The 20,878-nt window shown below is 34.6% G+C and overlaps 1 protein-coding gene and 1 long non-coding RNA gene across 4 annotated transcripts; one reads left to right on the forward strand and one right to left on the reverse strand.

The window, feature by feature from the left end:
• Positions 1 to 2,709: 2,709 nt before the first annotated feature.
• Positions 2,710 to 4,187, forward strand: LOC133294880 (uncharacterized). The gene is made up of 2 exons (XR_009749255.1): positions 2,710 to 3,124; positions 3,876 to 4,187. It is a non-coding gene; the product is annotated as an uncharacterized LOC133294880 (long non-coding RNA).
• A 2,436-nt stretch (positions 4,188 to 6,623) lies between these two features.
• LOC133294874 (uncharacterized) lies at positions 6,624 to 11,732 on the reverse strand. 3 transcript variants are annotated; one of them, XM_061493633.1, is made up of 12 exons: positions 11,503 to 11,732; positions 11,336 to 11,397; positions 10,988 to 11,038; positions 10,863 to 10,889; positions 10,452 to 10,556; positions 9,751 to 9,858; positions 9,497 to 9,568; positions 9,351 to 9,401; positions 8,591 to 8,653; positions 8,374 to 8,498; positions 7,918 to 8,125; positions 6,624 to 7,608 (listed from the first exon to the last, which is right to left on the reverse strand). In XM_061493633.1, the coding sequence occupies exons 1-12, from the start codon at positions 11,672 to 11,674 to the stop codon at positions 6,895 to 6,897; spliced, it is 1,758 nt and encodes a 585-aa protein (XP_061349617.1). In that variant the 5' UTR covers positions 11,675 to 11,732; the 3' UTR covers positions 6,624 to 6,894. The 3 variants fall into 3 exon arrangements, with proteins under 3 accessions (XP_061349617.1, XP_061349618.1, XP_061349619.1); XM_061493634.1 differs by having other exon boundaries at positions 10,863 to 10,885; positions 10,984 to 11,038; XM_061493635.1 differs by having other exon boundaries at positions 10,988 to 11,057.
• Positions 11,733 to 20,878: the final 9,146 nt, after the last annotated feature.

The following is a 20,878-nucleotide window of genomic DNA, read 5'->3' on the forward strand; positions in this document are numbered from 1 at the left end:
CTAATAATTTAATCTGGTTCGAGTACTATATATGTAATTTACATCAGAGACAATTCTCCTAATGTTAATTACATCATTTTTAAATATTCAAACTCAAGAACTCTAATTAAAGAACATATTATCTTTATTGAAACGACGGTGTGTAAAACTAGCTAGGGGATAAAAAAGAAGAATTGGTTAATATTGATTTCACAACTAATTAAAGGCATGAGGCTCAAACTCAACCAACGCACTCGCAGCGATTGGTTGGAAGTTTGACTTCAATAAGTTTACTTTGCATCGATAATACTTTAAATTAATATAAAGCATAAAGCAAGTACACTTTAAACTGCTTTAGCCGCCGCATTAGCTCAATTCCCCCTTCCCGCTTTAATATATTAAATAAAGGGAACCTGCCATTCTAGTTCCATCTTCCATGTGTTGGGCTTCAATTCAATCTACCTGCAGCATATTATGCGTAATAACAACTATGAATATTCCTTCAATACGGACATCAATGATGCTGCCCTAGTTAGTTCTTGACATGATAATTCAGAGCAAGAACCTCTCTATCTTATTGACTTTCTGTCGTTTAAATGAATCATGATATAATATGAAGCCCGCTTGAGAAGTCTTTACTATGAAAAAAGCTCACTTGAGAAATCTTTGGGAGGTGTTTGGTTAAAGAGAAAATTTTTGAATACTAGAAAAATGTAATTATTAAAAAATGGTTGAAAAGTGAGTTTGGTAGGAAAATGTAAAAAAAATTGTTTTGTTGAAAAAAAATTTACCCGAAAAATTAGATAAATTTTATAAAGTCTATATTTGGTTTGAAGTAAAATATTGATGGAAAAATAAGTTACAATTACCAAAATAACCCTGTTTTTAAAAAAATTTGAATCACCAATGCTACCCTTTACCTTTACCGAGGATATGTTCGTCATTTTTGGGTGCCGTCTCCATTTAGCCCCATATCTCCATTTAGCTAGACAACCCCCAATACCACATCCGAATTGGGAATATGGAGCTGTCTATTTGGGTCCAATTGACATGCAAAATGGAATGTTGGGGGAGTAATTTCAGTAGGCAAATATTGAAAACTCTTCAACCAAACTTGGTCAAACACAATCCTATTTCTCCAATGCCTATCTATTTCATAAGATTGCTCCAACCAAACACAACCTTACTTTTGAAGAAAGGTATTTTAGCAATTCTCTCGAAGTCAACAAAAGCTGCTCTATATCTCAACAATATAATCCCTACATCTCAGCAAGCAATCTTTGTGCAAACCTTATATCAGACCACATACTCAAGAACCAATTGAAAGCTTGTTGCTTCACCATTTGCAGGGACAACCCTCAAAACTGGTCATCCCCTCCACTACAAATACAAGTTTGCTAAACATAAAAAGACATCTTCTACATGAATAAACTTGTTGGTACAAATTCAAGCAACCCCCAATCTATTCGAGTGAAAACGCATGGGTTAAAGCTGTATTAGACCACTTGCGTAGAGGAAGATCATTATGATTAGCTCATATAAAAATGATTCTGATCAAATCAATAGAAACAAGTCATCATTTTTAATAAAGAAAATATGTACATATGCATGCAGTGTTGTTAATTGATAATTTCATTAATATCTTAATGAGATTGTTAAACAGATATAATATAAAAATTCTTAAAAAGGTCTTAACTTAAAAAATTAAGCAATTAGGTTAAATTGTTTTTTTACAAATGAGAATATAGTTTTTCATATTGCATAAGACAAAATTGTCTAATACACACACAAAAGTGGGTGGAACTAGACCATCCATAACCACGAGCTCACGAATTTAATTCTCACTATCCTCATTCTATTAATAAACAATTAAATATAATAAAATTTCTTAACTAAAAATTCAAAGTATCAAAAGTTAACATGCTATGGAAGCGCACCAAAAGGCAACACTCATAAGGACTAATTTAAAGGTCAATCAGATAGTAATCAGCTAATTATTTGGCCATTGATCTTTTGTATGTTAGTTAATTACCAAGAAATTACTGTTAGCTAATTAGTTGAAGGGCTTTTTGTAATTTTAAGGAATATAAATAATCTTTTTTGGTTACGGAAGTCATACAAATTAATCTTTGAAGAGACTAGAAACGTGTGATTGGGGTAAATAAATTTACTGCTGGACAGGATAGGACAAGGGTATGATATAATATGGGGTTGATAAGGGTAGGATATAATATGGGGCTGATAAGCCTATATCATGTTTTGTGTTTGATGATCAGCTGATTAGAAATCTGATAAGATTATGTAGAAGGAGAAAGGAGAAAGAAAAAATAAAATATAATGCAATAAATACAAATATATTGGGTAGCGTGGGGATATATTGGATATCCAGTATTGATATCCTATCCTGTTGAATCCTAACTCAGCTCCCCGATAAAAAATCATGTATTGAATAGGATAAAATGAGACAATAGGATAAGTTAATCATATCTTATTGACCCACCAAACAAGAGACAAAAATAAGATATGATAAGTTATCCTATCATATCTTCTTCTCCCTTATTAGGATTACAAGATGCATTGGAAAAAAATTTAATACAGTAATGGCAATTTGACCACGAAATTTGAACCTATAAAATCATGTAAATGACCCCAATGGGGCTTATAAGATGCGTTGGAAACATTGATGAATAGATGAGTTTGTGGTTGGGGTTGCTGCATATGGACATAGAGATCATAAAGATAAAGTTTTTACACTACTTTTTTTTTTTTTCTTTCTAATTTCTCTTTATCCTTCCATTATAAGGTTTAAAATATTATAGAATGGGGCAATGAAAGATAAACCCCGCATTTGTTCCTTCCAGAAGTGATGCAAGCAATTTCTCTTTCGGGCTCTATATAATCCCTTGCATCCCCCTTCACCTTCTCACACACAAGAACAATTCAAGTTTGACACTTGTTCCTTAGAAACGAAACAGTTTTTTGAGTTAAATATAGAGAAAAAAAAGGGCTAGTTTATTTGTTCTCTTCCCCTATAACCCTCCAACCCATTTCAGAATCAAGAATTAGCATAGTCTGATCCAATTGCAGATTTAAGGAACGGTGATGCATATCAGATTTCATTGATTCTTTGGGTAATATTATAAGGGTAAGGGAGGTGACAGAAGAGAGTGAGCACACATGGTGATTTCTTGGATGATGATGTTTCATGCTTGAAACTATGCGTACTCACTCTCTTCTCGTCGCCCCATCACCATCTTTTTCTTCCTATCCCTTTTCACTTTCTATTACTATATCTGTTTTTCTGTTTCTTCTTTTTCTCCCTTTCCCTTCTCATTCTAGAACTAACCGTAGCTAACAACTAACTAATTAGGCTTGCACAATATGTACATCACTTCTCATATTTTCTATATTTTTCTTATATATATATATATACTTCTTAGCATGCTGTTCTGCAGATGCTGGATGCTGACTAATTAAAGCATCTGGAAAAACCTAGCAAGTGACCTTTTGGTTTACACGGTTAAAAAAAAAAATAGTTTTTGTTTGGTATATCTGATGATATTTATATGAAAATTTTTATTCAATTTTTGTTTGCCCCTAATTTTGAGTTCATACCAAACTATTGAGGGTTTGTTTAATTTTCTTCTCCTTCAGATCTAGAAATCATTCTCTGATCTTGTACTTTTTATAGTTAATACAGTTGATCTGATGTTAGAGTGGAACTTAATTTTGAGTTTTCAGTCTTTTTATGGGGAATTGAAGTTAATAATATTGGTTGTCTCCCTATATACTAGCCACTGTAAGGTTCTAATTAAGGCATATATAGTACTTTATAGGGTCTAAGTTTTTAACACCTGACACTACTTTGCTAAAATTTAAGTTCTCGTTCCTTTCAGGTTATGAGAAGTCTTGATAAGTTGGAGTTCTGTCAATTGAAATCCTTCAGCGGAAGCTTCAATGGTGGGAAATTAAAGCAATGATATGTATTTGCTATTTGAGTTTAAAAGGAAGAGCGCTTAGAGAAGGGGTTGTTGTGGTTGATTTATGTAGTTATAGGCCTCCATGACAAATTAGATGTATGCGTATATTTGATTTTAAAAGAAATGAGTGATGACATGGATGATAAAGATCTATATACAATTATAATATATGTGTTGATCTATATATATATATATATATATATATATATATATATATATATATGTGTGTGCCAGTTAACAAAAAGGCATATATTAATCACACTGATATATACCGCTTGTATAGTTTGCTTATTGAGGGTGAAAGTGCAAAGATTATCCTACTTATTTTAGTGACTTAATTTTTTTACCTCTAGCTGTTTCCAAGGATGCCAACCCTCCAAATATTAACATAAAATGGAAACATGATCAAAAGAAAAACACTGAAAGTAGTTTCCATGTAAGTATGTAACTTCCAGTTCAATCTTTATCAATGGGAGTGTGGTTCTGCATGTCATGAGATCTTTCATCTTTGTGCAGTGTCGATTTATCCGATTAAGCAATTTTTGTAAACAAGTAATATTAATGTGGGAGAGTGAGTAACTTCATGTACCCCATTTAATTATATACTTTTGAATTGAACTCCATCTGCTTCCTTTTCCGCTTGAAGCTAGCATGATTTCTGATTAAACCAATAAACAATAAACCTAGGTTTCGTTAAGCATCCAAATAATAATAATAATAATAATAATAATAATAATAAATATTGTCTCTCAGGTTTCCACATTAATTGTAGAGCATATGTTAGAGTAGAATTTGATTTTTATGTAAATTTTTTTGGTACTACCATTAATGTTCAATCATATTGATGTAGCTACAAGGAATTGGGTCTTACCATACACGATTGAATATGGTCAAAGTTGATAGCTAGTTGAGTGGTGATAGGATTTGCTACGCTTTGTTATGCGGGATGATAACAGGTGGGATGGGTACTTGCTAGACATTGCGATGCTCAAGTCAGTATTTGAGAGATGAGCTTAAGTAGATTGAAAGAAGATAACCATACCTAACTTTGAGTCTTCTCTTAAAGTAAAGACATGATTTGTTTGTTGTCTTGTTATGTTGTCTTAACATGGTGATATGTCTCTAATTCGTAGATTATGGAAGCTTTGTCAATCTACTTCATCTTTGTCAATCTACTTCATATCTGCGAAATGCCTCTTGATAAGCTATGATATCTAGGCTTGGTTGGAATTTCATATCTGTACTTTAGCTATTGGCTATTAAAGAGATTTATAAGTCTTGTGCTGCTTGTGTACTTCTTTGATTGCGTATACACATTTTGTGCGTATTTCTTTACCCACAAGTCTTTATGTTTGGGCATTTGGACCATTATTGAATTGGATCCTTCATGTTTCTTAGTATAGGTCCATATCACATAATTAACAAAATTTAATCCTTCAAATACTTATCATTATAGTTAAACTCTTCAATGATATAAGAATTCACAAATGGACAATGTAAAAAATCTCGTACAAAATAAAACCAATTAAAATATTTCATTAGTTGCTCACTACCAAAAAATATTGCATTCAACAGCTTAAGGTTGATCAAGGAAAAGAAATAGGTTAGTTTTCTTTGAGCTTTTTGCTAACAAATATTGATCTAATATCTCCTTGCAATTTGCACCAACGAAATTTGGACGGTTTCCTTTGCATATACAATCAAGATTAAACAATATAGTTGACTAATATTTAAATAATGGTATTTTCATATTGGAATACTACTCCTCACATTATTGTAATGTAAAGGTAAATTCTAAATATAATGAGCAGCACCAATGCAAATGTGGAACCGAAGAATATGTGCATGCAGCTCAGAATAAATTGCTCATATATAGAAAATGAACATATCTACTAAAGGCTTTTTTAGGTCTTTTTATAACAACAAAATCGAATATAATGCTTCGATATTAATTGGTGAAAAGAAAGTGAATGTGCGAGCGCTGGATTCAATAGCCTTTCTAGAGTGGTCCTTGTTTTCATATCTTTGAGAGGTTTGATCAGCTGCATGAAGGGTGCTTTGGTTTAAAAGACTAATTGGGTAGAGGTACATTCAGCAAGATATGCTCCAAGAACATTTTTAGTGCTATAGTACAATATTTTTAGTACTATATGACAACATAATATAGACGTATCTTGTTTTTATTGATTGGATGTACTGGCTTTTCAGTGTGACAAAATGTTTTCGATACACTTCTTTTGACCACAATGAAAGCAATTAGAAATTTTCTGGTCAGAACTTCTGTAAATAAATGATCGACTTATCTTACATTTGATCTTAAATTCTAAACGAATTTTTCAAAAAAATTCTAACTAACCATGAATGATTCCTCTCAGCAAAGATGTCGAATAAAGTCAAGCCAAAGTAGAAGCAGAAAGTGAAAGAAGAAAAATACATTTTCATTTATGGCCAAAAAGAAAAAAAACTATTTTCATTTGTGTTGTATTCAAATGTGAAATAGCTTGTTGGCATTATTTTTGCTAATGATACAGCTAAAAGTTCAAATGTAAAATTGTCTTACGCTTGTTGGAACTATTTTTGCTAATGATGCAGCTAAAATATTAAGAAAAATCTCCCCTCAAAACAGTAATCAACAATCATAATCACTAAACAAAATGTAGGCCTTGCATTTCCAACCACGTGTTCATATGTATGGCACCCCAAGTGAAGAGCAAAACAATGAAATTTAAAAAGAACAACAAAAATAGGCATAAACAAAACTCTCCTCAACAACCATCCCAGGCTGCCACATAAAATCTACAAATTAGTCCAAACGGATTGTTAAGTACTTAAATGAATCAACTTAAAAATTGTATTCTACTTCTCACTTTTTATTGTAATAAACAGAATAATCAAGAAACCAACTTGCATTCAAGCTAGAGTACTAAACTAAACTTCACTCCTTGCAGAAGAGCAAAATGTTTAATGCAGTACTAGGAAGATCATCCTTTAAACCATTGTCTATGAACCAATTGCCAATAATGCTTTGAGACAAATTAGTTGAAATTCCAGTAGGCCACTTGTCTAGTAATCTAAACCCGAATTGTGCTGCAGCAGAAAGCAAGGTTGGTTCATCTACACGGCGAAAGATATGGCAAAGAATTAGTACAGGAACATTATCATCTTGACTGCTTCCACTGGCAGCAATAAGTTCTTTTGCAGTTGCAAACAAAGGCAATATAGCTTCAGGAATGTATGTCACATCTGTGCCCATTATAACATCAAACCCTATATTATTCACTTCCTTTATGCTTTCTATGTGGTCCCTATTTCCCCATTCCAGTCTTTTTGTAGATAGTTTAGTCAGTAATGGTGGCTCGATATTAGATGCAACATTTTTGGCCAGAAGGTCAAGAGCAAAACCATCTCCATCAGTAGCAACTACTTGATCAGCATACTTAGCAGCAATCATGGAGCAGATTCCCCCACAGCCGCACCCCAATTCCAAGACCCTTTTTCCTGCAACAATATTGGGATTTTCGGCAAGGACAGAAGCCATCAACCGAGCCGATTCCCATAGCATCAAACCCGTTGATTTGCAGGTATGTTGGTACTCTTTTGAAAGTAAACTAATCTTGAAATTCCAGCCTCTAAGGTTGATTTCAATAACCTAGCAGAATAATTTGACTGATGAAAACCATATGTGCATGTAAGAAAATCAACAGTAAAAAAAAAATAAAAAATAAGAAGCCATAATTAGGGGCAATTAGGCTTTTGTTGATGACATAGGTGCCCCTAATTAATCAAAATTGAAACAATAATGAAGGAAAATTAGCCTTCTCAACAGTTATTCAGATTTTGTAGAACATCAAAAATAAGCAGCAACCTCAGATGAAATATGTTCAAATTAAAAACCCAATATTTTTTATGTTGGAACTAAAGAGAAACAGGAACTACCGAGCAAAGTTGAGAAACTTACCTCATACTCACTGGAAGGTAAGACTCCAAACATGTCAGCTGCCACACCCTCAGACAAGTCAATTGCTGAGTCATTTAAACCACCATTCGAATTATTTTGCTTGATTTCCTTAGCAATATTATCAGTATCAAGATGATTGGCCTCATCTTCTTTATAGGAAGAAGAGTTGGAACCATCTGAAACGCGAAATACAGCTTGGACCCAACGCCTGAAACCACCAAACAAAGGAGAATAAAAAAGAATAGCTACAGTCAAAAGAAGTTTGGGGGGAAAAAAAAACTTTTAAGCAGTCGATGAAGGGGAAAAAATGAAATATTAAAACCTAGACCCAGAGAAGTCCAAGAGAGCATCTCATACGTTAGATTATCACAAGCAAAAATACAAATCTTACAAAAAAATTACATTACTATATAAAAATGAACAAAAGGAACTGGTGATAATGATATAATATATTACCGATTCATTATCAACTCCCTTGAGCGGTTCTCAACTTGTTTGCAGCAAACATCAAGTTTGTGAACATTGAAACCATTTTCTATGAATAAATTTGTCAAGAACTCATTTGAAAAATAGTAGGCACGCTGGATAGGAAACAAAATAAGTATTACATTACAAAAGTTGAATCTCATGTTAATTAAGTTACAAAATAACATGGCCAGAACTGAAAACTTACAGTGCCATCACCTCTAACATAAAAGTCATCACTAATCTTTTGATCTTTGCCAGAGAATCTTTCCTAAGGAACATAAAAATAGATATACAAATCATCAAATTTCTCAATCAAAAAGAAATCCATAAACCAAAATTTGGAAGTCAAACAGTTTCCCTTTCCAACAAATGAAATAATAAAATTGAGATGGTATTTTGTTTGATGATTCACCATATATATTCTAGCTAAGTAGCCCAACAGTTTTACATTAAAGATGCTTGTATAACTCCAGATAGGATAAGATCACCACAATCATAAAAAAAACCAGCCTATTACCAAGTGTGTTTGGATTGGCATTCATTCCAGCCAAAATCAGGCTGAAGAGGCAAAGGTGCCTCAATTGCTGAGATATCATGTTTGGGAAGAAAATGTTAATGTGATTCTAGAGCCCAAAATGAGGTTTGGCAAGAAGCAACTAATAGTCGCTCTTCCAGCAGCCAAAATCACATTAAGCATGTGGAATCAATTTTATACAGAATCAATTTTACAAACTCTAAATCCGAACACACTATTCATCTCCCTAACCCAACGAAAGAAAGATTCTCATAGCTACAAGTACAGACATTAATTTTTAAATCACTTTGATATTAAAATTGTAAGAATATTTGGATTCTTCCAGTCATCAGAGACAAATAATTATGAGAAGAAAATTATCTGGGTAACAATTGTGCCCCAGACAATTTTTTATCAGAAGATTAAAAAGATAAAGTACAACAAAATCAACCTGAGCAAGGTCTCCAGTAGCATAGTCTCGGAACAGCACATATCCATTTGGCTGCAAATGGAGAAAGGGTTCACACATAAACAAATTATCTAGCTATGTTTCTGAAAAATGTAACAAATTCTGTAATAAATACAACAATTTCTTACCTTGATAACTCTTCTAACATTTTGCAAAACTAGAGGCATCTTTTCTGGAGACACTGCAGATAACATAAATATCTGCTTACCATGTCAGCTACTTAAACGAGATATATAACTAATTCTCAATAATAAGAGCACAAAAGTTTTCAAAAAAATAAGGTAAGAAAATGATAGCTTGCAGCAAACAAAAGCAAATGTGATCCCATAATCACTCTACATAAAATTCAAACATTATTAATGCCTTTCAGAATTTCAGATACCATTGTAACAATATCAACTGAAGATGGAAGCATCTCTTTGCACAGATCATCAGCTGTCAAATCTGAGACAAAAGCGTTAACATGGGACTCCTTGAAGTCTTCATGCATCTGCGATAAAGAAGACAATTTAATTCTTGTTAGATGTATACAAACAAAAAGAAATACTTTTCTTTATTTTATACCAGAAGAGATAAGCAATACAAACTCATTCCTTTTAAACCAACATACAGTGCCCAATCTTATCAAAAGAGAAATAAGAAGTTCCATCCTAAGCCCCAAAGTTAGTTGAATCATGGCAAAAGACCACCACGTGGTGCATTCTAAAGGGACTGAAGTTGCAATATTCTACCTACATCCTAATGGATAAACTGTCTCTCAAACACTGTCTACAAGTACAAGAGGTAGCTTCCACAATTTATTACTATAATGCGGCATCATTTAGAAGGGTATCAACCATCAAAGACCATTAATTGGGAAAGGCTTCTCCAAAGCCTGTCTATTTGACACAACATGATTTAGACCAATGTTACTGAGACTAGTGTGGATTTACATTTCTCTGCATCATGAATCTTACCAGAAATATTTACATCAATGGATCAAGATTGAATCCAGAAGCATACAGCCAAGTCAAGTCACCATGCAAGCACATATATAAACAGATGATGATTGGACAAAGAGTTTACAAAAAGGAGATTTTCAACCTTAACCAGCTCAATAGCTCGTGGCGAGAAATCACAGGCATAAACAAAAGCATCTGGATAAGATGCTATCACAGGAAAGATAGTATTTCCAGCTCCACAACCAGCCTGTTCAGCAAACAGCATCTCTTATTACAAAACTTACTAGACCAAGGACCTCCAGGAGAGGAGCATAAATAGAAAAAATAAACTTCATTGATGAATAACCATCACAAATCTCACAAATAATGAATAGCAGAGAAGACAAATGAAGTGGGAAGGTTCTATCTCCGTGAACATACTATGTTTCACACAGAACTTAAGACCAGAAAAATTGTTTTACATTAATCCAATTGAAACGTTGTGGCATGCATATATGCTCCACATTATTATTGAGTCATTTATATGATAAACTACTAATGCGGGCAAATATACCTCCAAAATCACTTTTCTTCCTCCTCCCTGAAAATCGAAAATTACTTGAATCATTAGTATAGCTAGCAACACATTGAAAAACAAAATTCAAATTAAGAATTAAGATATCATTTCCTTTCACTCACAGAAAAGTAAGCGCCCCATTCCTTATCCAAGTAGTGCCGATCTTTGAAAAACTGAAGAAAGGCATCATCACTAAAGTCAAATTACATATATCAAATGCCTTGAAAAAGAAATAGAGAGACTTAAAAATCATTTAAAAAAAAAAAAAAAAAGTGGTAAGTGATCCGGTTATAGCAAAAGACAATTCAAAGATAAGTTGAAGTGAAGCAGCAGTATTGAATACACACCCGTCAGCAACAAAATTTGCATTAACAACAGAGAATAGGCTAGTTTAGTTCATGGGGATTCTTGATAAGTGATAATCTAACACACGTGCACGAGTTACAAACACAAGAATTGGAAAAACTAACTCTGTCCTTGTGGCGCTTGTAGAACACATCCCAATACCTCTTGGCTTCTCTTTCATACTTTTCTGTAAACAAAAACCAAAAATTTAAAACTTTTTTTTTTTTTTTTTGGGGAGGAATTGTAAGCAGAAACATGAGAGAGAGAGAGAGAGAGAGAGAGAGAGAGAGACCTCTCCAAAAGGGGGAGACCCCAGTATTTGTATTGGAGTAAATTTGCAACCTTTGAGTTTGGGGTGGTAATTTTTGCTCCCCAGAATCTTGTGTACCTGATGCCATTGCCCTCCCAATTTTGGGGTTTAAATTTGTACACAAGGGAGTGTTGGTACAAGTGAGATCAAGCATTTGTTTGAGTGAAATTGTAGAAAGAAGACCCACTTATACAAACACTTCAACCCATACATTGTCTTTCTTCCACCATTGGTGTTTATCTCTAAATATGTATTTCCGCTACGTTTTATTTATCTTCTTGGTGCTTAAATTGCATTTTTTTCTTTTTTTTTCTTTTTAAAATTTTTTTAGAGAAATAAAATGTATTATTTTTAAATTTATTTTAATGTATAGAGATGGTCAATAACTAAGAAAAGCCTTCGAGGATTAAAAAAAAAAAAAAAAAAATTAGCAACTTTTAATGTCATTCACAATTAATTTTGAATAACATATTATTGATTTTGTGACTTTGAAGAATGAAATAAATTTTTGTGCATATTTAAATATTGGGAAATATTTTTCTTATGTTGTAGGAAAATAGTTATCTTATGTTGTAAAAATAAAATTATAAGTCGGACCCATAGATAACAGGAGAGAAAAAAGTGGTGGGACCCAACTCTTTTTTTTGTGTGTAGGAAAGTTGTTTAACTTAAAAGAAACGGGTATTTGAAATATTATTGAATTGTGTATAATCTGTACAAAAGGTTCTCTATTTATAGAGAATACTTGACCTAATTTTGACCTAATGGGCTTGGCCCAATACAACAAATAAATGACTAAATAATTATTATTTACAACACTCCCCCTCAAGCTGAGGAATAGATATTTATCATTCCCAGCTTGCTAGTAAGTTCTTGAAATCTGTCTGAAGGAAGCCCCTTTGTTAATAGATCAGCTAATTGACGCCCAGTGGGAATGTATGGAGTGGTAATCAACCCGCTATCAAGTTTCTCTTTGATGAAATGGCGGTCGACCTCAATATGTTTAGTCCGATCATGTTGAACTGGATTATGAGCTATACAAATAGCGGACTTATTATCACATAGCAGCTTCATAGGTCCCTCGCATTTTATTTTGAGATCATCAAGTACAATTTTCAGCCACAGTAACTCACAAATGCCTTGAGCCATAGCTCGAAATTCAGCTTCTGCACTTGATCTAGCAACCACATCTTGTTTCTTACTTCTCCATGTCACCAAGTTACTGCAAAGAAACATGCAATAACCAGTGGTAGAACGACGGTCAGTCACGGATCCAGCATAATCAGCATCTGTGTAGACTTCTAAAGATAGATTGCCATCACGTCAGAATAACAATCCTTTACCAGGAGTACCTTTAAGATACTGAAGAATTCTCTCTACTGCCTGCATGTGTTTTTCCTTTGGATCGTGCATAAACTGACTGACAACACTAACAGCATAAGCTAGGTCTGGTCTAGTATGGGCTAGATATATCAATTTCCCAACTAGCCGTTGATATTGTCCTTTATCAACTGGAGGACTCTCTTCTTCATAACCCATCTTGTGATTCTGCTCAATAGGAGTATTAGAGGGTTTACACCCGAGCTTTCCTGCTTCTTTGAGAAGATCCAAAACATATTTCCTCTGGCTGATAAAAATTCCTTTGCTTGAATGAGCTACTTCTATCCCTAAGAAATATCTCAGTTTCCCAAGGTCTTTGATTTCAAACTCAGAGGCAAGCCGTGTTTGCAGAATCTGTCTCTCCACAAAATCATCACCTGTGATAATAATATCATCAACATATACAAGGAGCACAGTAAGCTTCCCATTTTGGGAGTGCTTGAAGAAAAGAGTGTGATCTCCTTGACTATGTCTGTATCCTAATGTCATCATAACCTTAGTAAACCTACCAAACCAAGCACGAGGTGACTGCTTCAATCCATACAAGGCCTTTTTTAATCTACAAACTTTATTTTCCCCCTTCACAGAATCAAAACCAGGCGGGATTTCCATGTAGACTTCTTCTTCTAACTCACCATTGAGGAAAGCATTTTTCACATCAAATTGATTTATATCCCAATTGTAATGGGCAGCAAGGGATAACAAGATTCTCACTGTATTCATCTTTGCAACTGGAGCAAAGTTTTCTTCATAATCAATGCCATAGGTTTGAGTGTAACCTTTGGCCACTAATCGAGCCTTGTATCTCTCAAGAGTGCCATCAGAATTATATTTCAGGGCATAAACTCATCTGCACCCTACTGCTTTTTTTCCGTTGGGTCTATCAATAACCTCCCATGTTTTATTTTTCTCTAAAGCATTCATCTCCTCTTGCATGGCTTGAGCCCAATTCCTATCTTTCAAGGCTTCATGTACTGATTTTGGGATTGCAATAGAGTCTAGTGCTGAAACAAAGCTTTTGTGCTGCAGAGAAAGATTAGCAGAGGAAACAAACTGGGAGATAGGGTATTGAGTACAAGAGGGACAGGAGGGACAAGATTTCTTGGGACAAGCTCTTTTTCCTTTTCTAAGAGCAATGGGTAAATCATCAGAATCAGTAGTAATGGGTAAGTCATCAGAAGTATTAACATCATGATCAGAAATATGAGATTCAGGACTTACCAGTGGTTCAGACGATTGAGGTTGCTGCTGAGACAATGCGGGTTGTTTCCTTCTTTCAGGTGTCATAATCTTTCGTATCTCTGGTGTACTTGATGTATCAATCACAGGAGAATCAGTCACAGGAGGATTACTCACAAGAGGATCAGACACAGGAGGAACAGGACCAGGTGGAGGATACACTGACATAGGTAAAGGAGCAGACACTGATGATTCAAACTCAAGGAAGGGAGGTGATGAGATTTCTGGTGAAGGATTCTCCCCCTGAAGATGAGGACCTTGGAAAAAGGACTCAGATTCCTGAAATGTAACATCCATAGAAACAAAAAATTTCCTACTACTAGGGTGATAGCACTTGTAGCCCTTCTTATCAGGAGCATAACCAAGAAAAACACATTTAATAGCAGTAGGGTCCAACTTACTGCGATGATGTTTATGAACATGAACAAAAGCAACACACCCAAACACACGTGGAGGAAGACTCATCATAGTTGGAATAGAAGGGAAAAAAGAAGTCATAGAGTGAATAAGACTCACATGGTCAAGTACCCGAGTGGGTAAACGGTTGATCAAGAATGCTGCAGTAAGAATAGCATCTCCCCAATAGTATTTGGGTACATGTGTCTGAAACATTAATGCACGAGCCACTTCAAGAAGGTGACGATTTTTTCTTTCAGCAACCTCATTCTGTTGGGGGGTGTCAACACAAGTAAGTTCATGAATCATACCGTTATTTCTTATAAATTGGGAAAAGCTGTGATTAACATATTCAGTACCATTATCTGTTCTTAGTCTCTTGATTTTTTTCCCAAACTGGGTCTCAATCATTTTATAAAACTGAAAGAACAGTTGTGGTACCTCAGACTTTTCACGCATTAAGTACACCCAAGTTACACGAGTGCAATCATCAATAAAAGAAACAAACCATCTATTTCCAGAAGCATGAGGGACTTTAGAGGGACCCCAAACATCAGAATGAATAAGATCAAAAGGTTCAACATTCTTAGTAATACTAGAAGGAAAAGACACACGATGATGCTTGGCAAATTCACAAACATCACAATGAAAAGACTCAACAGATTTAGACAAAAACAATGACGGAAATAAAGATTTAAGTAAACTAAATGGAGGATGACCTAAGCGCTTAAGATGAAGCCAAATCAAAGAATCAGCAGTTGATTGACCATGAGACATCAAGATGTGATCTGTTACTTTATTTGCAGGAGATTGTGACACCAGATAGTACAGCCCATCTTGCTCTTTAGCACTACCAATCGTCTTCCAATCTTTTGTAATTTTATGAATAGAAAGAAGATTTGTGGAGAGTTTAGGAACATGAAGAACATCCTTAAGATGTAAGGACTGCTGTAAGTTTATGTCACCAGAACCCGCAACTGATGTATGAGAGCCATCAGCTACGACTATTGTATGAGTTCCAATGGTATGATGATAAGAAGTAAAGGAGTCAGGACAACAAGCCATATGATCAGTAGCACCAGAATCAACAACCCAAGAATGTTTAAAATCATTACATGAAGAAAGGAAAGAATAAGTTTTGAAGGTCATACCAGTCATAGTCAAAGCACTAGTATCAGATGGCTTACTCATAGAGTCAAGAATGGTTCGGAGCCGTTCCAACTCATCTGGACGAAATGCAGGTTGGGTCTCATTAGGTGCAGAAGTTATTTTAGTAAAATGTGGTTGACCACGCAACCTTGCCATCTTTTCTAAGACAGTTTGCTTTCCATAAAGGCGAAAGCATAAATCCCTGATATGACCTGTTCTTTTACAATAAGAACACCATCGATCATCTCTCTTAGGTCTAGAAGAGGTACCATCATAAAATTTTGAAAAAGAACTCCTTTAAGAAGAGGCCATACTGCACAGAAAATGGTCAAAGAAAAACTCCAAGAAGCCAAAAAATCAAAAAACATATACCAAACGACGTCCGATCTGAGAGGAGAGCACAGATCCAGAAAGAGGATGAAGAGAAGATCAGAAAACTTTTTGGCCGGAGCTGGAAAAAGTGGCCCACGCGCCTCCACGCGCCGGTGGAGGTGTCTGCGAGTGGGCCTCACTCACCGGGAGTGTGGCGGCACGTGAGAGCGCGTGCGGCGGCCGCCGGAGCTGAAATTTCGGTGGCGAGGTCGTCCGACGGTCTCGAACCTTTCTGTGGTCGGTCGGAGTTGAAAGGTCACCGGAAAAGTGTCCAAAACGCGATGAACAGTAGCGGCCTTATGTTGTTTTGGGAAGATCCGGTCGTCAAACGATTATAACACGTCCGTAAGCTGATAGATCAGAGAAAAAGGATTTGAAAACTGGTCCTCTTGGTCCAAAAGGTCCACCGGAAAAATTTTCCGGTGGCAGCGGCTAATGGCGGCAAGAGGCTAAGAAAAAAGGTTTCTGTTTTAACGGAGGTAATTGCGAAAGCAGAGCCCTCTGGATCGAGAGCTCTGATACCAACTTGAAAGAAAAGGGTATTTGAAATATTATTGAATTGTGTATAATCTGTACAAAGGGTTCTCTATTTATAGAGAATACTTGACCTAATGGGTTTGGCCCAATACAACAAATAAATGACTAAATAATAACTAAATAATTATTATTTACAACAGTTTATCTCATGTAAAATAAGATAAACATAATCCTTAAATATTTTATTTTATCTTCTAAAATCCCAAGTCAAAAGTAGGGATCCACGCTGAGTGTCACATGGAGAGAAAAAATTCTCTTTAAATTATTCGTTTACATTAAAATAAATTAAAATATAGGATTTATGATCCATTTGGATGGACTTTTGAAAAAAAAAATTATGAGTTGCTTTTTTAAAAAGTACTTTTTTAAAAACCAAAATTATTTTGTATTTGAATGTAATATTTTTTTTTGGTGGAAATTTAGATGTAATATTTAAAAGGTGCTTTTTAGCAAAAAACAAATTCATTTAAATATTAAAATAAAAAAGTACTTTTTTTCTGAGTCATTTATCAAACACTCATAAAGCAAGGTAATAACATGTTCAGTAGGGCACCACTAGCGTCGCCGCAACTTCCGCCCAACTCCGATCCCAAAGAGCACAAGCACGAGCCATATAATCGCCGAAAATTGATGGTGTAGTGTTCCACAACCGTATAACACAATACTCCAAATCCAACCTCCAGAGCTTCAATCCTTGCTTCCAATTAAAGAACACCAACATTAAAATAAAGACTTCTAAACAATTAAATTGATGATGACCAGGGGAAGGAAAAGAGGGCAAGAAAAGGCTAAAGTTTGGACAAAGGGTTGACTGAACCTAGAGAGTGAGAAGCCATACTTTTTAAGCAAAAAATACCACAGTGAAGAGCCATCAATCAGATTAGGAAAATCTCTACTAAGCCTTAAATAAGTATTTATTCTTGAATCAGACTAGGAAAATCTCTACTAAGCCTTAAATCGGTATTTATTCTTGAAGAGGTCTTCACTTTCTCTCGTTTCTCTCTCTTAACCACCAGAAGTAGATGGTGGGAACCATTGATCACTATTATATTAGTTTCTGGGAACTTGTGAGGAAGATGGAAATAACCCAAGGGAAATTTCTTTTGGCTTCTCTTTTTCCAAAAATTCAGAAATTGTAGCTTTTGAAAACAGCAGAATTTTTGCTCTTTTCTTAATTTTATAAAAAGTCAGCATCCAAACATAAAAAAAATTCTAGAAGGGCTTTTTTAAAAAAAAAAAATTGGAAGGCAAAAAGCCCATCCAAACAGCCTCTTATGGCTTTGGTATCTTTACAATGCTGAATTCTAAGGAACTTAAAATGGCTCATGGCGACTAGTCATAGGGGGATGGGTCAGGGCTTATCGATTAAGATTTTTGAAAGTGAGAATTTGAGAATACCATTACCAAGTTATAATTTCATGGGGGCTTTTTTTTCAATAATTAAAATTTGTGTCACATAATTTAATAGTTTAGTAAGTTGGGTGGGATTGGCTCATAGGCAAGAACTTATATTGACAATTTTATTATACACATCCCACATTTTATATGATGAGATAAAATTACACTTTGTATAAATATTTTGAGTTATGTGAATTATACTTAAAAGTAAATATTCTTCTTTATTACTTATAAAAAAAATTGTTTGCTCATTTATTGTGGGTATATTAACTAGGTGTTGATGTGTGAATAATAGTCTCTTTTATTTTGGGCTTTCTTAATCATCACCTAATAGTGGTATTAGAGTCGATAGTTAATTGGCTTGTATGACTCAAATATTTGGAAATGATGGTTGATGTTCGGGTTTGTGAGTCTCCTAAACCAATGTTAGCCAATGACTTAATGATTGTAGTCAAGTCTTGATGTAACCCTATGAATACTCAAATAATCTTCTAGTTAAGGGGAAGCGAATGTGAGCTTGGGACTCACACTTCAAGGGGAGAATGTTAGAAATCCAAGTGTGAGTAGTTGAGTTTCACATTGATTAGAAATTAACTAAGTAACCATATAGTGGATGGACTCATAAACCTAACGCTTTAAAATTTTGTGTTAAAATGTGATGTCAAACTCACTTATTATGATTGGTGTAGATTAGCCTATTGGTAGTGGTACCCTCGCCATAAGCTCCCCTTGGCCCAGCTGACAATGGTATCAAAGCTAGGTTCGCCCTGGTCTAGCCAGTAGGGATGTTCGCGGTCTGGATTGGATCGGTTTTGGAAGCAAAAATCATCTGATCCAATCTCTTGGGTTTAATCATGTAATCATCTATTCGGTTTGGATTTTTTCAAATTCGATCCGATCCAATCCAATTTTTTTGGGTTTGGATTGGATCGATTTTTGATTTTTTGAAAAGCTTAAGATTTGTTTAATAATTATTGTGCAAATAACATATCTTTTGTATGTATAGACTTTGTAAAGTTTGTATGATAGAAGCATTGTACAACAAAATATTGAATTACCATCTTTTACCTCTAACAAAAAATTTATAATATGGTTGTGTATCGATAAAGTATACAGAAAAATTATGAAAAGTGTGTATATGTTTGATAAACCCTTGGTTTACCATGTTTTTAGGCTTAATTATGATTGATATATGTTATGAATTGCATGGAAATTAGGGTTTTATGCTGTAAAGTTACAGTAATTGAATATCTTGCTAACATGTTGACATAATACTGATTTACAAGGGTTTTTGACACATATTATGGCATTTTGGAATAAAAGGAAGACATCAAGTTGAGTTCAAGTCACAAGAAAGCAAGATTGCAAGTGTGTACCAGCTGAAGGAGGTCGTTTTGGCGTCCATGAAGCACGTTTAAACGCACAAAAAGAAGGAAAACACCATTGCCCCGGGAGGAGAACGTTTTGGCGTTCAACAGCACGCCAAAACGCCCAGAAAACATCCAAAACTCTTCGAAGAGCACGTTTTGGCGTGCTACTGTACGCCAAAACGTCCATACACGGTCAAGCCAACTCCAAGAAAGATTTAATCAAGATATGCAGCAGATTCTATGAAGATACAAAAAGGAAACACATCAACCTTGATTGAATTAAAGATATAACTACAATGGGAAGATATGAGAAAGATACAACAAAGATTTGAAGCTCTAATTCATCAACAAAATCTCAAAGATATTACATGCAAAAAGGAAACAAAGATGAAATCCACAACAAATCTGATATGGATTCATTGGAGATTTAATGAAGAATACAACCCCAAAAAGCTATAAATAAGGAGCTTGGGGTCTAGACCAATTCACAATTCCAGAGCATTACACCAAGCTTGAAGGAGGAATCCTGTTGTGGAGCGCTGGAACACTGAGAAACCAAGTCAACATCACACCAATGGAGGCTTGGGGTTCTCTTTTCTTAATTATTTATTTTCAATTCAGTATGCTAGAGTAGTCTTTTATGTAGTTAAGGGTAGATGGAACCCAATTGAATCTTTATGTTTATGAATTAAATTGTCTCTGAATCTTGTTCTTTTTATAATTGAATAAATTATCTGTTTTTAATGCTTTCTATGAGTTTGTTCCTTATAGAATGATTTTGAGGAATTGTATGACAATAGGGATGTTGGTGCATGAACCTTGACTTGATAATTTATCATAATCCTTGTGATCTAGGAATAGGAATAGGAATAGACATAGGGTAATTATGCAATCTTGTAATTCTTGATCTTAATGCATGTTTTCTTGGGGGAATAATCGGGGAACTAGAGTTCTTTCAAGATTACATAAATTTATGGTAACAAGGAATTGAGTCGTAATAAACTTAGAAAGAATTGATTGGCAATATATTAAGAAACGGATTCTTGGTCATTTAATTCATAACATATTGAGAATATTGGGGGAAGTTGAAACCTTAACTACGCTTGTTTTAAATCTTAATCAAAAATCATCTTCATTCATTCTTTTAATTTTGAATTTTCATAATTGCATGTTCTTAATTGTTTTTAATTTTAAGTTCTTTGAACAACAATTCTCTTCATCTAAATTCCCCATTCTCTCCAACCAAACCTTTGATTGTCCAACTAAAACGCAATTAGTGAACTAGTGCTTGAAATTCTGATCCTAGTGGGAACGATCTCGTACTCAGTACATTTTATTTCTTTCACGATCGGTGCACTTGCCGAGTCGCTATCAATGTTACTAGAATAATATATAGGACTAGCATAACAAGTTTCAAGTTAAAATAACGAGAATTGGTGTCAGAACTGATACCGGCTTCGTAAAAGCGCGTACCGGCAAAGTGCTGCGAAAAATAAAATAAAAACATGACAAATCTT

The sequence above is a fragment of the Gastrolobium bilobum genome, unplaced genomic scaffold (assembly GCF_033153095.1).
Source record: "Gastrolobium bilobum isolate Gb01-03AN ecotype WA unplaced genomic scaffold, APGP_CSIRO_Gbil_v1 utg23322, whole genome shotgun sequence".
Lineage (NCBI taxonomy): Eukaryota > Viridiplantae > Streptophyta > Magnoliopsida > Fabales > Fabaceae > Gastrolobium > Gastrolobium bilobum.

Bases quoted from the DNA above. Each gene is read 5' to 3' on its own strand.
- LOC133294874 (XM_061493633.1), bottom strand. From the start codon at position 11,674: ATGCTTGATCTCACTTGTACCAACACTCCCTTGTGTACAAATTTAAAC. The intron at 10,890-10,987 runs GTGAGTGAAAGG...TTCGATTTTCAG, and splicing joins AATGGGGCGCTTACTTTTCT to GGAGGAGGAAGAAAAGTGAT. The intron at 9,402-9,496 runs GTAAGAAATTGT...CTCCATTTGCAG, and splicing joins ATGTTAGAAGAGTTATCAAG to CCAAATGGATATGTGCTGTT.